General features: G+C 35.6%; 1 protein-coding gene across 1 annotated transcript in view; it reads left to right on the top strand.

Annotated features, from left to right (window-relative positions):
• The window catches only part of SNTG2 (syntrophin gamma 2), a 151,495-nt gene that overhangs the window by 104,503 nt on the left and 30,003 nt on the right, over positions 1–16,989 (top strand). The window contains exon 12 of the mRNA XM_032101399.1: positions 8,722–8,838. Coding sequence (XP_031957290.1) covers positions 8,722–8,838 — 117 coding nt within the window. The remainder of the gene's footprint in view (positions 1–8,721; positions 8,839–16,989) is intronic.

Below are 16,989 nucleotides of genomic sequence, written 5' to 3'. Positions count from 1 at the left end.
TAATAGTATTTTCCAGACTAATTTGTTAATTCTGGAAAGTACTTTGAAGTTTGTATTACAAAACTAATGGGTTTCACTTACATCTGTTTTCATTGCATCAGGCTGGAATTGAATCATTACTGAAGAACAGAGACTCCAGTCCCACCTCTTTTCAAAAATTCTAGGCTTGTAGATTGTAAAGGTGAAAAATAGATGTCTTATACTGTTTTGCCGCAGAAATTAAAATTTTTTACAGAAGTCAAAGATCGAGTCAAAAATTTCTTCATATCAGGATCAAATAAATATTTATTAGCTTGACATATTATATACTCTTTCACACATCACTAGTTTGTCATCTTATTTGTAAAATGTACGTGGACATGTATAGACTTTTCTAGAAGTTACTGAAAGTATTCAAGCATTAACAGTTTCTTAAAACAGGAAACTGTTTTCTTATATTTGCGTTAATCCTTTTAAAAAATATACCTCAAAACCCACCACAGACTTTAATTCTGTGTGTAGAACATAATCAAATTACCCCTAAAACTAAAATGAATGCCTATTCCATAAAGGAAGTGAGTATTTAGTGTTCACTGGAAGTGTCTTCCAACACCTTGCTAGTGGATGGACTGCGAGATGGGTGATGGGAGAGTAAAGTCCCTCTCACTGTAAGTAAAGATCAGATTTGTGAGCACTTCCGGAACCTGAACATACAAGTCTATGGGACCTGATTAAATGCATCACAGAGTCCTGAGAGAATTGGCTGATGCAGTTGCCAGGCCACTCTCCATGGTATTTGGAAAGTCATAGAATTCAGGTGAAGCCCCTAGTGAGTGGTAGAAGAGAAATATTGCACTCATTTTTAAAACAGATAGAAAAGAGGACCCCAGGAACTACTGACCTGTCAGCCTCATCTCTGTTCCTGGGAAGATCATGGAACAGATCCTCCTAGAAGCTGTGATAAGGCACTTGAAGGGCAGAGAGGACTTAGGGAACAGAAAGCCAGCTATGTCCTGTGCTGCATCAAAAGTATAGAGGCCAGGAGGTCAGGGCAGGTGATTCTGCCCCTCTGCTCTGCTCTTGTGAGACCCTTCCAGCTCTGCATCTAGCCCTGGAGCTCCCAAATTAAGAAGGATGTAGACCAGCTCTAACAGGTCCAGAGGAAGGCCACAAAGAGGATCAGAGGGATGGAACATCTCTGCTATGAGAAGAGACTGAGGAAGCTTTGGCTGTTCAGCCTGGAAAAGGGAATGCTCCAGGGTGACCTTTTTGCAGCCTTTCAGTACTTAAAGGGGGACTATAAAAATGATTGGGACAAACCTTTTAGCAGGATCTATTGTGATAGGACAACGGGTAATAATTTTAACCTGAAAGAGTACTGATTTAGATTAGCCATAAAGAAGAAGTTGGGTTTTTTTACATTAAGGGTGTTAAAGCACTGGCAAAGGTTGCCCAGAGGGGTGGTGGATGCCACATCCCTGGAAACATTCAAGGTCAGGTTAGTGGAGCTCTGAGCAATCCAATCTAGTTGAAGATGTGCCTGTTTTTGCAGTGGGGTTGACCTCCAAGGCATTTAAAGCTCCCTTCCAACCCAGAGTGTTCTGTAATTCTGTGATTTAATTACTCTCTTTGCCATGTCTTTTAATTATTAATTAAACCAATATGAAAAATAGGTGATTATGAATGCCAAGGGAAAAGGTGTTTGATTTGGATATCTTTTGTTGGATGTCTGCGAGTACTTTAGTAACTGTCTACCGCAAGTACTTTAGTAACTACTCAAAGATTTTTTCTTATCAGTTTGGGCACACATAATGAGTTCAGTTGAAAAAAGGACAACATACTCTTCCTCAATTCTTAAAAAATTTTGGGGAGAGTCATACAACTAGATATATATCATTAGATACACAATTTGATTTCCTAAATAAACAGGCTAGTCTCCATAAACTGCCTAAATAATCAGTGCAGAAACTTACTCTGTTCCAGAGAGCTGTTCAAATGTGAAACTCGGGTATCAGTGTTTTAACTATCCTTTATAGGAGCCACTTTTGCTGTCTTGACTTGTCTCTTAGCCTACCATCTAAAGTAGGTGCCTAAAGTAAGACAGTGCAAATCTATCCCACTTTTTCTATTCCAGGTATGAAAAGAAGAGACAATACATTTAGGACCTTAATTTCAGAAGCTGAAAGTTTAAGGTAGAACTGACAGCAACAAATTTGTTGTTGTTCTCTGCCAAAAAATGAGGGAGAAAAAAAAGTATAATGAATTTGGGCAGTTCAAGTAAACAAAATTAGAGAACATAAAAATATTAAAGGAGCAAATGTGAACAACTCAGACTTTATATGTCCTGTGAAAATTGGCTTTAAAAACAATCAAAATGGGAATTTCTCAGATAAATATATCACAAAGGCATCATATAAAACTTGGCAATGATAACTGAAAGCAGAAGAGGACTTGTTCTGTCCTAGATTAATGGAGCCTATTAGTGTCAGTTACATAATGTTTGTACAGACCTGAATAGCTCTTATTAATGCAATTGATTTAAAATTTAGAGAAAGGATAACCTTAAGAGATTGAAGGTCACTTGAAGGACTGCCTTGAAGTAAAATTGATGATAGCTGCAAATTTATCTTTCCTTTTGAGCATGGACATTCCTGAAGAATTAAACAGGTCCTTAGAGCTTCATTACTGTATTACCTGCTGTGAGTTTTCTTCATTGCTTTTAGAGTACAACTTTATAAAGGGAGAAGGTTGGATGTGAATAGGTTTCATTCAGATTCTGTTTATCACAGGCCATTAACAAACTAGGATTCAGGGTCATCAAGAACATAAAAAATTACTTCGTAAACCTGGCTTTTTTTTTTGTTATTCATATTGCTTCTGACTGGTTTCACTGCAAACGGAATCTGCAGACGTGATGAATTCTGTATGTATTTAAATAAAGAATACGGCAAAGAAGTAAGATATTGGTTTTTGGGTCTAAACCAGCTGTATTTATGGGTCTCTTTGCCAAAAGATGGCAAACAAACATGGTGTGATTCTTGGCCTGTGCAGGGCTGTAATTTGGACTTTGATGATTCTTGGGGATCCCTTCCAACTCAGAATAGTCTATGATTCTCTGATTCTGTGACTTTGCCCTGCATCTGTGGTCCAAAGTTAGAGGTATTAGGCAAGGTAGTAGAAGTTGTAATTATTATTGGTATGTTTATACTGTTAAAATAAACAGTACCGGTTCATGAATTTAATTGGTATGGTCTGGCTACTTCCACACTGTTAACTTCCTTTTGCCCACCAAAGCTAAAATCCCAGACTGTGGAAATTGTTTGGCAAGTTCTAGTTATACCAGGACATGTCACGACAGCTCCAAGTCAAGGACTACAAGATTTTAAGAAATATTCAGGGTTATATGAATTTGAAAGGATTAAATAAGTAGCACTGCTGAAGCTTGGGTTCCAAGTGTCTATGTAACCTGTGTCAATGATGAAACACACAGCATCTATGCATCATAACTTTTGATTTTGCTTGATATAGTTTATTATAATACTCTAGAGAATTGAAAGTACTAGATTCTTTGCTAGATTTGGGATTCAATTTTCCAAAAATACATACTGTTGGATTGATATTTATTTTTTATATCTAAATATTTGAAAAGGGCAAACATTATGATTGCTTATTGAGTAAAGAAGGAGAAGTTGGACAATTAGAGACTAGTCAATTTGACTTCAATATCCATAAACAAATTTGAAAGAAATAAACAAAATACCTGTGTGGAGCAGAAAGATGACAAATGACTTCCCTGAATAATTTGTCAATAATAAATAGTGACAACCAATCTAATTTTCTCTTGTGATCATGCAATATATTGTATGGATGTGTGACAGGAGGTTGCCACAACATAGCTTGATTCCAGCAAGGCTTTTGACAACTTTCGACCTTAAAATATTTTAAACAAGTATTACACAGATTTGGTTGTACAGATTTTGTTGGATAATCCAATATCAGGTATGGATGGTTCACTTTGAAAACTGATATATTGACTAGAAGCACTGATGAGGTCTGATCTGGATCCAGTTCCCTTGAATTCTGCCTTTATGGTGCATTAGTGAAAGTAAGCCTACTGATTTTGCAGACATTAAGCTTTAAAATACCATGTTAGACATAGGATGATCTTGTCACATTGAAGTATGAGTCTGAAAAACAGGGTTGAAGCCGATTAGGACATGGTGTATATGCAAGAATAATTAAGTATATGTAAAAGACTGGGAAAAACTGAAGAGGTTGTTACTGGAAAATGCTTGATGGTTATCTGGGGGTGTAAATTCTTCTAGGAAGGTTTAATTCATCCACCACTGTCTTACTAGAACTCAGAGATGTCCCTAATTCAGAAGCCAGTCAGATAGAGATAATATGAAAAACAACAGGTTTGTTTTTATGAATTATTACTATGGTTTATTATTACAGTTTATGATTACATTAGCCTGTTGTAATCAGATACAGGGTTGACCAACAGAGACCCCAAAAACTTGCATTCTTTTGGTTTACCTTATATTCCTCTTTTCCACCTTTTCCCCCTCACAAATAAGGAATTCACCCACACTTTACTGCATCTCCATTGACCTTTATTTTTTCCAAATTTTACATGCAAATTTTACAGGTTATTTCAGCCTGTGATACCAGCACAACTGTCTGTAAGTCAGTCCCCTTTTTCATTATCTTTTGACATTCTTCATCCATTATTTACTTTCTTTTAGCATATTTCTCCTTCTGGTTTACCCCCTTTTTGCTGTTTACCCCCTTGCTGGCTTCAGCTACCAGCCAACTCCTCCTTTCACATCGTGAGCAATGTCCAGCAGTATCTCACAGTTACCTTGTCAGTTTAACATCAGGCCAGGCTGGCTGCTTACCTGCATGCCAGAACAACCATGTCTGTTCAGTGGCTTTTGAGCAAGGCAGGTACTGTGGGCTGTACCTAAGTCAGCTACTGCAAGACATGCTAAGCGTTCCTGTTGCTGTAAGGCCTTGGCAGCAATACTACCTCTGATTTTGTGCATTATGTTTCCAAAAAGGTATTGACCAGAGGTTTTCTGTGACCTTTGTGGACAGGTTGAAGAAAATACAGAGGCAGAGGTATGAAAGAAATGTTCAGTAAAGATAACTTTGTGCTCAGAGAATAACACACAAAAAAAAAAAAAAGCAGCAAAGAATGATGCCACACAAGCTACATATCCTTGTTTGTGGTTTTTTGCTCCATTTGTGAACTATGTTTTTTTAACTCTTCCAGTGTAAGGTCAAAATCACTTGAGTCTTTAGTGGATAGGGCAAAATAAAGTCTTTAATTGTGATTACAGCAAGAGTGATTCACGTTTGACATGAGAAACAAAGTGCTAGAATAGCTTATTGAGAGAAAATAGGAAGCCTCCATTAGAAGAGGTGCTGCAAACATTAAGGATGCATTTTTTAGAAACAAAATAGGTATCATGGAGAAGGTAGAGTACTAAGTTTATCAGAAGCCTCTTTTCTACTCTGTGTTTGATAATTATAGGAACGTAATTCTAAATAAAAAACTTTTCAAATATTGAGGGTTTTCTCATTGTTCCTCATAGCAGAATGGCTGCTGAAAGCACACCATGAACATATTTGCCTGGCTTCATCCTGCAGCCTAAAAGAAACCCTGCACCTACTCTTGAAAGATCAGTTTATCTTCTTTTTTCTTTTCTCAAAATAGAGAAAAAAGTTTTTTAAAATATAACATAGCAATAAAATTACTTTATCCTAATGGTTAGTCTGAAAAAGTTAGATTCTTGAAGACTATAATTCTACAACTTACACCTGTAGAAAGGGAGCAGGACTAAATTCCTTTAAGCATAAAGAGGCCACATAGAGATGGAATTGAGATCTTCCTTGGTAATTTTTTATACTTTGTTTATATGGGAGGACAGTTTTTCAATTCCTAACAAAATTGTCTTGATTTGCTTCAGAGACTTCTTCTGGGACCTCAGATCCTCAATTGAAAAAACTTACTCTAACAGAAGAAGTACCACTTAAAAACACTTAAACTTTTTTAACCTCTAGTCAGCTAATATGCTGTGAGGTAAATATGCTCTGTGAGCTAAATAGCTATAGTTTGAAGTGGTTTCTTCTTTATTTTCTGCTTGTTATTATTGTTGTAATATTGCTAAAACACAAAGCAGACATATAAGACAAAAAAAAGAGAGTTGTGAAGGATGTGAGTTTTCCATTTTTATCTAGATTGGTTAGTTCCTGCTGCACAAGTAGTGCTAGTGATCTACTATACTATAAGAATGCATAACCAGTAAGGCAACTTACTGGTGGTAGCTGTCTTCATGAGAGGGTTTTGTGCTTTGGATCTCAGTTTGAACAAGAAGGCTATAATGAGTAAAGGTGAGAGACATCAGGTCCAACTTACCAGCCTCCTTGTTAAAACAAGCAAACAAAGAGTAAAAACTATTATCGCTACCCAAAAGGACTTGTAACCTATATTTTGCCCAGGCAGACAATGCCTGGGAAGACGTATTAATTCAGATACATACCTATCTTCATAGTTCCCTTCAGCATAATGTGGATATGTTGCTATTTTTGGTGTTCAAACTGTGCCCAGCTTGGAGTTATAAATTTCATTCTTGAACTAAAGCACATAGAACACTTGAGTGTCATAATTTCTAAGTTCTCATATCGTTTGCTCTCTAGTAGCCATTTAGGCATAACTGAATGTAACTGATATACAGTGGAAACCATTAATGTAATGTATCAAAACTGACAGCATTCCAATTTTTTTTTATTTTTAGTTAAACTTTATGTATGTGTGGGGACTGCTTGCCCCCCCTCACACTCCTGCCCCAATTGCCCTACTCTTCAAAATAGGCCATCTACCACTTGTTTTGGAAAAGACCCAAAAAAATGACTTAAGGTACCTCAAGATATACTTCTCTTCGCATTCCTGATTTGTTATAGCTCCATTGTGCCTCATAGTATGACACTGGTTCTCGCAGGTCAAGCTGGTGTCTCTTGTAGATTCTTATCCCACTTTAATTACATAAGTGTATCTGTCTGTTCTGATGTGTCGTACATAGAGATCTACTTGATTTTCTTTCTTCAGTTCCCCCCTGAGTGTTTTGCATCATTTACTTTTCATAAGTATTTAACTGAAAGTACTATATACAAAAGGTACTGACTGTTTTATTAAATTTAACATGTTATATTTCCAGTCGTTGCAGTATCTGGATACTTCATTGCTGTAGGAAAACAATAAGTCCAAATAAGAACTTTCATTTATCTGCTATGATTGGATTACATTTTGTTAGTGACTTGTTTTATCTCATTGTAATGAGTGCCATTGCTCATTTTCTTCTTACAGGAGCTTTTGGAGAGTGTATTAGAGCATGTTAGAAACTTAATAATATATCAATGATGTATGGGTAATTTTCAAACAGTAGGGAAAGCATTGCTGAGAAGGGACAGTTTGTAGTATTACACCTTGTGAGCACTCCTGGAAACTTCAAATGGCAGGTTTCAGTCAAAAAAATAGAATAGTTTTTATCACATGACTAACATTCCCACCCCTGTACAGAGATCCAGTTAAAATCTCAGTAACCCAGTAAACCACAGACAGCTTGTTACTGAGTACCAACACTTGTTTGCTTTTGTTCCGTACAGACTTTTGTTGAACTGAATAATTATTCTTTCTCCATTTCTGAGGTCTAAATGAACATTAAATAAACCAGTCAGTAAGAAAGATATGTAGAAAGAAAGTAAAAAACCCTAAAATAATATTTTACTATTTGCTAGTGCTTTAGCATTTCTGCCCCGTGTAACTAATTACTGTCTGTAAGCGTAGCCGTAGTTCAAAAGGAGCAAGCAGCTCAGCGATGCTCAGTATGTTCAGATTGGTGACTCACTAGATTTAAGTACCTGTTTCAAGAGCAATAAATTCCTCTTAATGTATGCAAAATGGAGCCTGGAATGTTTTTTGCTTTGTTATTTTTCAGTAACTACATTCATGATATTCTGCTACCACATTATGGCATTATTATTTATGGCATTCCTTTATAAATTTGCATTTACCTCAAAAATGAAGCATGCAGTTTTACTTCTTCATTTCATTTTTTCTTAGCAATAATTTATCTGAAAAATAAAGGCATGCATTGTAACACTGCTAAAGTTGTGTAATCACTGAATTTGATATCTAATTATTTGAAAACATAAATGAGATAAAGTGTATATGAAAAAAATGTATATGTATAAACTCTGAAACACAACAATTGTGACAAAGACTTTGTTAACAGTTGCAAGCATGAGCCTGGAGAAAGCTGTCTGATTTCAGATAAATCTAGTAATTTGTTTAGAGGTACTTCCTTAGAGGTACCTGTAATAGAAGTGTCAGTATGTCCAGGTTTTGACACTGCTATAGATAATGTATTACGGGTTTTATAAACGGCTGAACTACTTTGGTACATGTAGGTTTTCTGCTGGCTCAAGTGAGAGTCTGCTTTGACCTGCATAGGTGGCTTTTAAAACAGGGATTATTTCAGATATTCAGACTACCTGCCCTACAAGTTTAAGTCTCTTCAAGGACTTCTGACACACAGGCATGATACTGTACACTTCCAGAATATGGAAATGGTCCAAAGGCAAATGTGAAGTAGATGATGCATCCTATTCTACTAAAACCACTCTTATGATCCACTGAAAAATAGGCCTTTAATTTTCAACTATTTTCTTTTACAGGTCATACATATGGGATGGGTAAATGAGAGACTTGAAGGAGCTGATTCATCTCAGCTCTACAAATTCAAGTTTCTGGCCCTGAAGGGTTCATCCTTCTACATTTTCAGCACTCCACCGGTAAAAAAACTAATATTTTTGTGGCAGTTTCATTGTAAATGAAAACCTGTTTGTTATGTCCGGGTTTCTTTTCCCTTATCAAGTGAAGTGGTCAGCTCAGATTTCAACATAAGTTAAAGCCACAGACGCCACTGAATTTCAATAAACTGTAGATATTTATCCTCTTTCAAGGTCCTCTGAAAAGCTTGCTGTATCTGGATAGTATAAAGAATTCTTTATGGGATGTAAGTGTTTTGTTTTTTGAAGTTGTCAAGGTCAGGTTTTATTTTGGTTTGTTAGGCCTAATATTTCTTACCTTATTTATTCTAAGGTCTTTTGTAGATGTAATGAGTTAGTAGTTACTCTGCTTTCTGAAAGACAAGATGCATCATGAAATAAACCATCCATACTATTGGATGATACCTGTGGATTTTTCACGCAAGCGAGGGATCGAGGTGTTACAGAGAATCCAGTGCTAAGTGTACAGTTCGAACAAATCTTGCTTTGATAATCTATATACCTCATAACAAGAATTCTGTTTCGCAACAGGTGACTTATCTAATATTTTTCTAAAAATTGATTTTAAAGGATTAAATGGAAATGAGCTGTAGAATTCTAAACTGTTTTAAAAAATGACCCATACTTACCACATGGTAATATTTAATCCTTTCTTTTTTTTCTCCAGAGAACCTTTGCCTTAAACAAATCATTAAGATTAAAATGTGGACTTAGAATGCAATTTTAATTATACAATTTGCTTGCAGTTTTGCTCAGAAGATGCTCAGTCTCCTAATTTTGTCTGCTGATCCAAAGAAAATCTGATTCTTTATATGTGTACTCTGCAGTACCTTTGGGAAGTACATACTTTTAAAAAGTTATTTGTGAACCTCAATGAAGTGCAATAAGTAAAATTTCTGCCTCTCTTGATTGAAATTATTAATCCAATGATTCCAATTAACTTCAAACATTCTAAAACGGCCAATAGTATTCTTTTTAAAATGAGACAACACATCTGGGAAAAGCAGAGGTTTCCCCCCTCTAAAAATTGGGGGTTTAATATGTTAAGGCTAGGATTTAAATTTTATTAAATTACTACAATTCAATTAAGATGTAAAAACTAGGCAGAAATATTAAACAAATAAATAACACACCACATGAATTATTTTCATCAAAGTTTAATTATTGTTTTCAGACCTGTTTCTAAGACACATTTTTGATATTATTAAAATGATACATTCATATGATACTAATTTGGGATAAACTACTTTATTTACCATGTTCAGCACTCTACTAAGAGCAGACAAGTGGGGATGACTGGTAGTATAAGTTACTTGACAGAATCTATTATGCTCCTACAAATTTTTTTGTAGGAACCTTGGCTTTCAAAAAAATGAACAAAGGGGATCCGTTTGGTCAGTGTGTTGTGTCATCTCAATAAGATGATGCACCAGTAAATGTGACAGAGTCTATAAATCATAAAACCTGTTGACCAGTTTTCTTGCTCTTTAATCATTCCACAGACATCTTTCAATAGGGGAAAAAACCCCAAAAACTAAACACCAAATTAGCAGTTTCCAGCAACCACCCATCTGGAGACTTCAAACCTGGATCTAAAGCCACACTTTGAAGCTGATTATCAGTCTCCTGAGGGCACCTCTAGGCCTGGCTGTTGTTGACCCCCTTCCCTGGGGCTCGCTCCCCGGTCCCATTGCTGCCCTGCAGTGCAGCGGGGCCAGTCTCCAGCTCCACAGCCCTGCCCTGCCCAGCCATGGCGCCAGTGAGCCAGGGCCACCCTGGGGCCCATGTCCTGGCCCAGCCTCAGCCTGTCCCTGCTCTCAGGGACATGCCTGGTGCCTGGAGCTGAGGCTTCCCCAGTCTCATGGCTGCCCTGCTGCTGGCTGGGGCATGTACTGGGCCTGGCTGCAGTGGAGGTCACTACTTCATAGCAGATCAGTGGCAGTGGTTTCTTACTTGGGGCTAAAGCAGTGCTAACACAGCTGTGTTTGGGCTGATGCTGAGCAGGGCTGGTGCAGCCTTTCTGCTCACTGCTCACCCTGCAAACATCCTGGGGCTGGGACAGGCTACGGGGGACACAGCCAGAACAGTTGATTTAGATGGACTAAAAGGGATTTCACGTACCATGAAACATCACGCTCAGCAATAAAAAATGGGGATTTGGTCCTCAAAAGTAGCCATTGCTTGGAGACTGGCTGGGCATTGGCCTGCTTGGGGTGAGCAGCATGAAATCACCTTTGCATTAATTGATTTCTTCCCCTTGCCATCACCTACTAAACTGTCTTCTTCTTGCCCCATGCATTTTCTTAATTTTTCTCTTCCTATTGTCTCTCTTATCCCATGGCAGGGGCATGGGGAGGTGGTGAGGGGCTGTGTGGGTGTTTGGCTGTGTGACAGGGTCAGCCCACTGCAGGGCCATGAGTTAGGACCCTGCCCTGCCAAACCCTGGAGAGCTCCCACGACACTGGTTCTGTGTCACGTGTCCCAGCTCTGTAGCTGGAAACACAGGTCCCCACACGAAACTGGGCATAGAGCTCCTTCACTCTTTTTAGAGATACTTGATGGTACTGCTCTTACCGTTGCTCCGAGGTTTGGTTTTTTAACTGTCTTAAGTGGGAGAAAAAAAAACTGGACTGTTCAATTACAAAAATATAGATGTTTCAACTTGCATGATCTTTACAAGAGACAAGTTTAACATGTTTTATTTAAAAGATGTTGCTATTGCTATTTGTATTCTGAATCAACACAGCATATCAGTATATCAATATAGTGTGCACAAAGCAGATGACCTATAAGTTCTACACTTACCTTCAGCCATAACTTTACAACTGCTTGTAAAAGGATCTGGTACAATTTCCACTCCTTTTCTATTTCATTGTGTGTAAAAGATGACATGAATGTAAATACAGCTGGTAACTTTCCTAAGAATGGAAAACATAGTTATCTATGAGCAAAAATAAAGAAAATTGTGGAAAAATGTGGCAATTATACTATGAAAGAAATCACTATGACAAGTAATATTCTATTTATATACTATTTGTGCAATATCTCAGATGATTCCAGAAATGTAGAAGTTTCACCATAGAAGTAGATAGCAAGAATGGTGTGATTAACAGAGAATGGTTTTTCTGCATCCCTGAAGTGGCTTATTTAATTGTATTTAAGAAATTTACAGATTTCATTTGCAGACTGCTGTATTGGAAGCGTGACCCATTTCTGAAAACTGCATATCTGAAAAACACCATTGAACCAATAGAAATTAATCTTGTGTCAATTTTAATATACAAGCAGTACTTTATTACATTCTAAAAGCATCTATAGAATTCCTGTCAATTTTCAGATATTGGAAAAGTTCTAAATTCATATCCTAGAAGAAATTGAGGAAAAATTATTCTAAATTGTCATTCAAAATTGAACTATTTTTTATGTCTTTGAAAATTTCCAGGAAATAATTTAATGGGGTTTTTTTAGTGGAATATGGGCTAGATGTAGGGGACATCTGTACTGTTTAATTTTTTTATGTTTTCCTTAGGGTTCATTACAGTTTTTACATTAAAGTCTTCACATAGCCATATCCTTAGATCTGCTGTGTAACCCTTAATTGCAAAACTATCTTTTTCCTTGTGATTAAATAAATAGCACTGAAGTGATTTAACGTGAAGGCAGCTAGACAATCACTGCATGTGCTGTTTATAATTTTAAGAAAAGAATGAATACAAGAATATTGTGAAAGTAACATAAATAGTTCCACCTTTGACAGACAGTATAGAGAAGCTTGTGCAATGTAATTAAGACATGCAGTGTTTTTAATGCTGCCATGTAAGTTCTAAATACATCTATTGGTAATTTACATTACACAGGATGTCAATGTAACATATTAGGAGAGAGGTGGCAATAAGTTGGAGGGCACAGACTTAACCCTGATCATTTTTGGTAAACTTTCTAATTCTACACACAAGTCTGTATTTATGTTGCTATAGGATTTGCTAGGATCTGTGTTTTAGTGTGTGTTTTGTACCATCCAGTTTGAGTTGTTTGGGACATCTTTAGGCTTCTTATAATGCCATATCATAGTTACCTCAGGAACAGGTCTTGATTCTTGTTTTCCTTTTTAATATCTTACAATAATTTTTTAAATTATTCTTGGGGTTTTTTCCATTGAAGAGTGAAGAGACCAGTGAAATTAATTATGCTTTACCTAGAAGTATTTCATCTTCTCCTTAGACTTTTTTAGCACTTCTACGCAGATTGGATGCTTCTGCTTAATTCTCAGATAATGCAGCATTTGCTGTATTCCAGTAATAAATATTATAGACGCTTGGATTTTCTTCCATTACTTATTCAAATGTTTTTAATATTTTGGGGGGCTCTGGAGACTTCTAGAATCAGATTCTGTGTTCAGAGAAAGTCAAAGACTATGTTATGTTAATTTGATTTAAGTGAGTTTTGAAGTATGATTCTCTTTTACATGCACCCCATATTTTTTTCTTTAGTGGTGATCTCAGAGCAGGCATGAAAGTCTTTTACGCCTATTTTATACTTGCAGAATTCTCTTCTAGGGAGTAACTTTCTGAGTCAATTGTTCACTGCATTGTATGTGTCAGAATGAGTTTATTATTTTCTCTGTATTTTAAATCTTAACTTTCTAAAGAAAAGCCAATGATTAAAACACACATTTAAAGGTAAGTATAGTTGGAATATGAGTTTGAACTTATGCTGAGATCACCCGGTCTGTGTAAAGCTAAATTTTACTAGTTTGTTTATTTTCAGAATTCCACTGCAATGCCTGTTTTTAAACCATGAGGAAATTGCAGAAACTCATGCTAAAGTAAAAAGTACTTCTTCAACAGTAGGGACTTTTGCAACTCTACATACCTATTTCAGTCTCTCATTAGAGACTTAAAACTGTAATTGCAGGTTCCTATTTTTTGTAACTCTGTTTGGCTTTATTATCTTTTGATCAGCTCAGTGTTATCTGTGAGTTTATGAATGTCTTATTTTTACAATGTTTCTTAAAGGATTAATATAGCTAAATGTCTACAGAACCAAGTATGCCATACATAATGCATTGGGTTAGCTAAGGAGTTGGTTTGCCAATGATAAAAGTAACATTCAGCTTCTGTTGGTCATAAATTCATATACTAGACAAACATGATAATTTGTAAGTAGGAGCTTACTGAATGCTAATTAAACTCTCATGTATTTTGCCACTATTTCTGACACTGTCAGAACTAAATTCAATGAATGCAAGTGTGCCTCGTTAAGTCATCTATTCTAAATATATCTGTTTGAAACATTTTGTCAAATGCTTCCTAAAAAATAATAATACTGTCATGCTAAAATAGTCCCAAGAAATTGCAATGTATAGAATACCTGCAGGAACAATTCCAAGGGGAAATAATGAGAAAAACTGTTTTATTGCCTAAGAAATATACTTGAGCATCTCATTTATCTTAGTTAGTTATTACCCAGTTATTAAATGTGTGCTGATGGATAACCTGCAATCAACTGGAACATTCTTTAAATCGAATGAAGGATATTGCAATTTTTGTGAACTTTTCTGATTATTTACAGCTTTTCTCCTTGACTAGGAGTATATGATTATTTGCAGGTTTTTTTTTAAAGTAAAGCAATCTATAACAATAACATTTTAAGCTTAGACATACTATGGTAGTTCTGATAAAACTATAAATAATGTCAGCTGTCTATTTAGATTCTAGTATTCCTTTGTAATATGTTTCTTTTGCCTCCTTAAAATTCCTCTCAACATGTCATTTGTGTTCTGAGCACCTTGCACACAGTGGTATTCACACTGTTTCACTCTGTAAGTATGGTAGCCTTTCTCTGATATACACAATAAAATAAAGCCTTGGCTTATATATGTGCCAGCAGTTGTCACCATCACTACCTGTCTCTGCTGAAAAAGTCCTATGAGGTTACACAGCATCAAAGGATGAAAGAGATGCATGGGATAATGGGAAGAAGTCTGAAGTATTCAGAGTGAATTTAATGGCACAGCAGTGTCACCACTGTCCATCACTAACAGTGCAAAGAACTCCAACAGTTAAAATTAATCTTCAGGAATCAAAACAAATGATATGAGCAAATGAAAGTCCTTTCATATCTCAACAGCTTTCAAGTCATAGCCCATGTCACTAAAGTCAGTTTCATAAACAGCAGATGAATCAGTGCTTATGCTTCTATGTCTAGCCACTTAGAGCAATAAAGGATTGTCCTGCTGTTAACTTAGATGGAAAAGATCCTTTCCCTTTGAGATATTCAAGACCAAATAATGAACTAGCCCCCATTCTACTCTATACCTTATTTTGCAAAAAGCATGAATATACCTTTGGAGGATCAACAGTAATGGGGCAAAACATGTATTATTTAATCACTTTATTTTCAAAAGAGCCACCAAAGTACAAAATATTTCCCTGGAAATAAGATTAAGCCAAGACCTGCAGTACTTACTCTATGTAAGCATGTTTAAAGATATATTTCTTTATGAATTAGCTTTATAAGTCCTCTGTTTCAGTTGTTTTAAAACTTACATTATTTCTTATTTGTACAATAATTAAAATTTAAAACTCAAACAAAATATTGAATGGACCTTACAAGAAGAAAAGTAGAAATGGAAACCTAAAAAATAGAAATATATATCTTTAAAAATTGCTACCTTTTATGAAGTGATGGGAGGACAAGTTAAAACCTAAAATTTCTTTAAATTTATTTTCTAAACCAGCTAACATTGGATTTCAATATGAAAAGGTTTAAGTAGTACTATATACTTCTATAATGTAATTTTAAAATTATCAGTATGTAATGTTTTGAGCTTTAATTTGTGAGACATTGCTTGTAATAAAACGAAGTGTGTAACATGTTTTTACACATTCTAGTTGATGTATTGTATTAAAGTGATGTTTGCCATTTGATTGGTAAGATATAAAAACTGTGAAATGAAGAATCTTAGAACGAGTCCCTCTATATCCTGAAAAAATGTGGTGCTAGAACTTCCTCTTCTAGAGTTCTTCAGTCCTGTTTCAGTAGGTGATTCATAATAACTAAATTTAATCATCTCAAAAACCTAATCTAACCTAAGAGAAACTGAGAGAAGGCTAGATTGTTAAGAATTAATTCGGATTCTTAAGATTAGGAAGAAACTAACACCAAGTTCACATTACTCCTCCAAAGGACTCTGAAGTAACATTTAATAACCAATAGAAGATAAATCAGAGGCCTGTAGGTGTTGTAGTGGTTTGGATTCTCCTCCTGTTGTTACAATTCTGTTTAACAGCTTAGAATTTAAAGAGACTTAAAAATTAAACTTTAAGATAAATTTAAAAACAACCAAAACATGTTGATATCTCCTTGCAAACCATCAGGAGAAATACTTTTTGTGCTACTGTGAACACAGAAAAAGAGTCTTATTATTGAATTTCATCATTTTTTCTAGTTAAGTTTCATCCACATAAACCAGATTTTTGACAAGCAAATTTTTCTTTACTTACATAGTTTTAATTTTTTTTTCTGCTTTTTTCCTTTTGGGCAGGGGTTGGGAATAGGACAAAGCTGAATCAGCCCTAGAATTTTAAATTAGCCAAGTTACTATTAGAGTTACCTAAACACTTGTTTCCATATGCCAAAAGCCTCAGATTTACAATTTAGTCAAATCCTTCATGTATCTATGCAGCCATTCCTGTGCATTCCCCAAGTGCTAGGATTTTGCTCTAAAATATATAAGCAAAAATAATATGTATTCCCTTTGAATTTTTCTTGTGTATAAGTTGTTTTATTCTTTCTTGAACTACATAGGCTAGGTATTGTTTTTAAAAGTAAACAGATTATCACATTATACCATGAAGTAGAATTTGGTAAAATTTGGTAAAAACTTGGAACATCATTCTTGCTGTCAAATTTTAACAGCCTGTCATGTCAACAGGATTAAGTAATGAAATCAAAGGGAAACAAAAAATAGGTATTTTCATATTATTAAGACTACTATTCTTAATTTCAAATATTTCAGTCACATAGTCCTTTACAGTTTTTGGAATAAATATTGAATTATTCACACCCTAGTGCATGTAAACTCAAAACTGAATTTAGGAATACATCTTGATCTGTTGATTGTAAGATTTTTTTAAGATTGAGACATGAAGC

This window comes from Corvus moneduloides, chromosome 3 (assembly GCF_009650955.1).
Source record: "Corvus moneduloides isolate bCorMon1 chromosome 3, bCorMon1.pri, whole genome shotgun sequence".
Classification (NCBI taxonomy): Eukaryota; Metazoa; Chordata; class Aves; order Passeriformes; family Corvidae; genus Corvus; species Corvus moneduloides.
The sequence above is the reverse complement of the archived record's forward strand: the minus strand, read 5'-3'. Positions and strand labels throughout refer to the sequence as shown.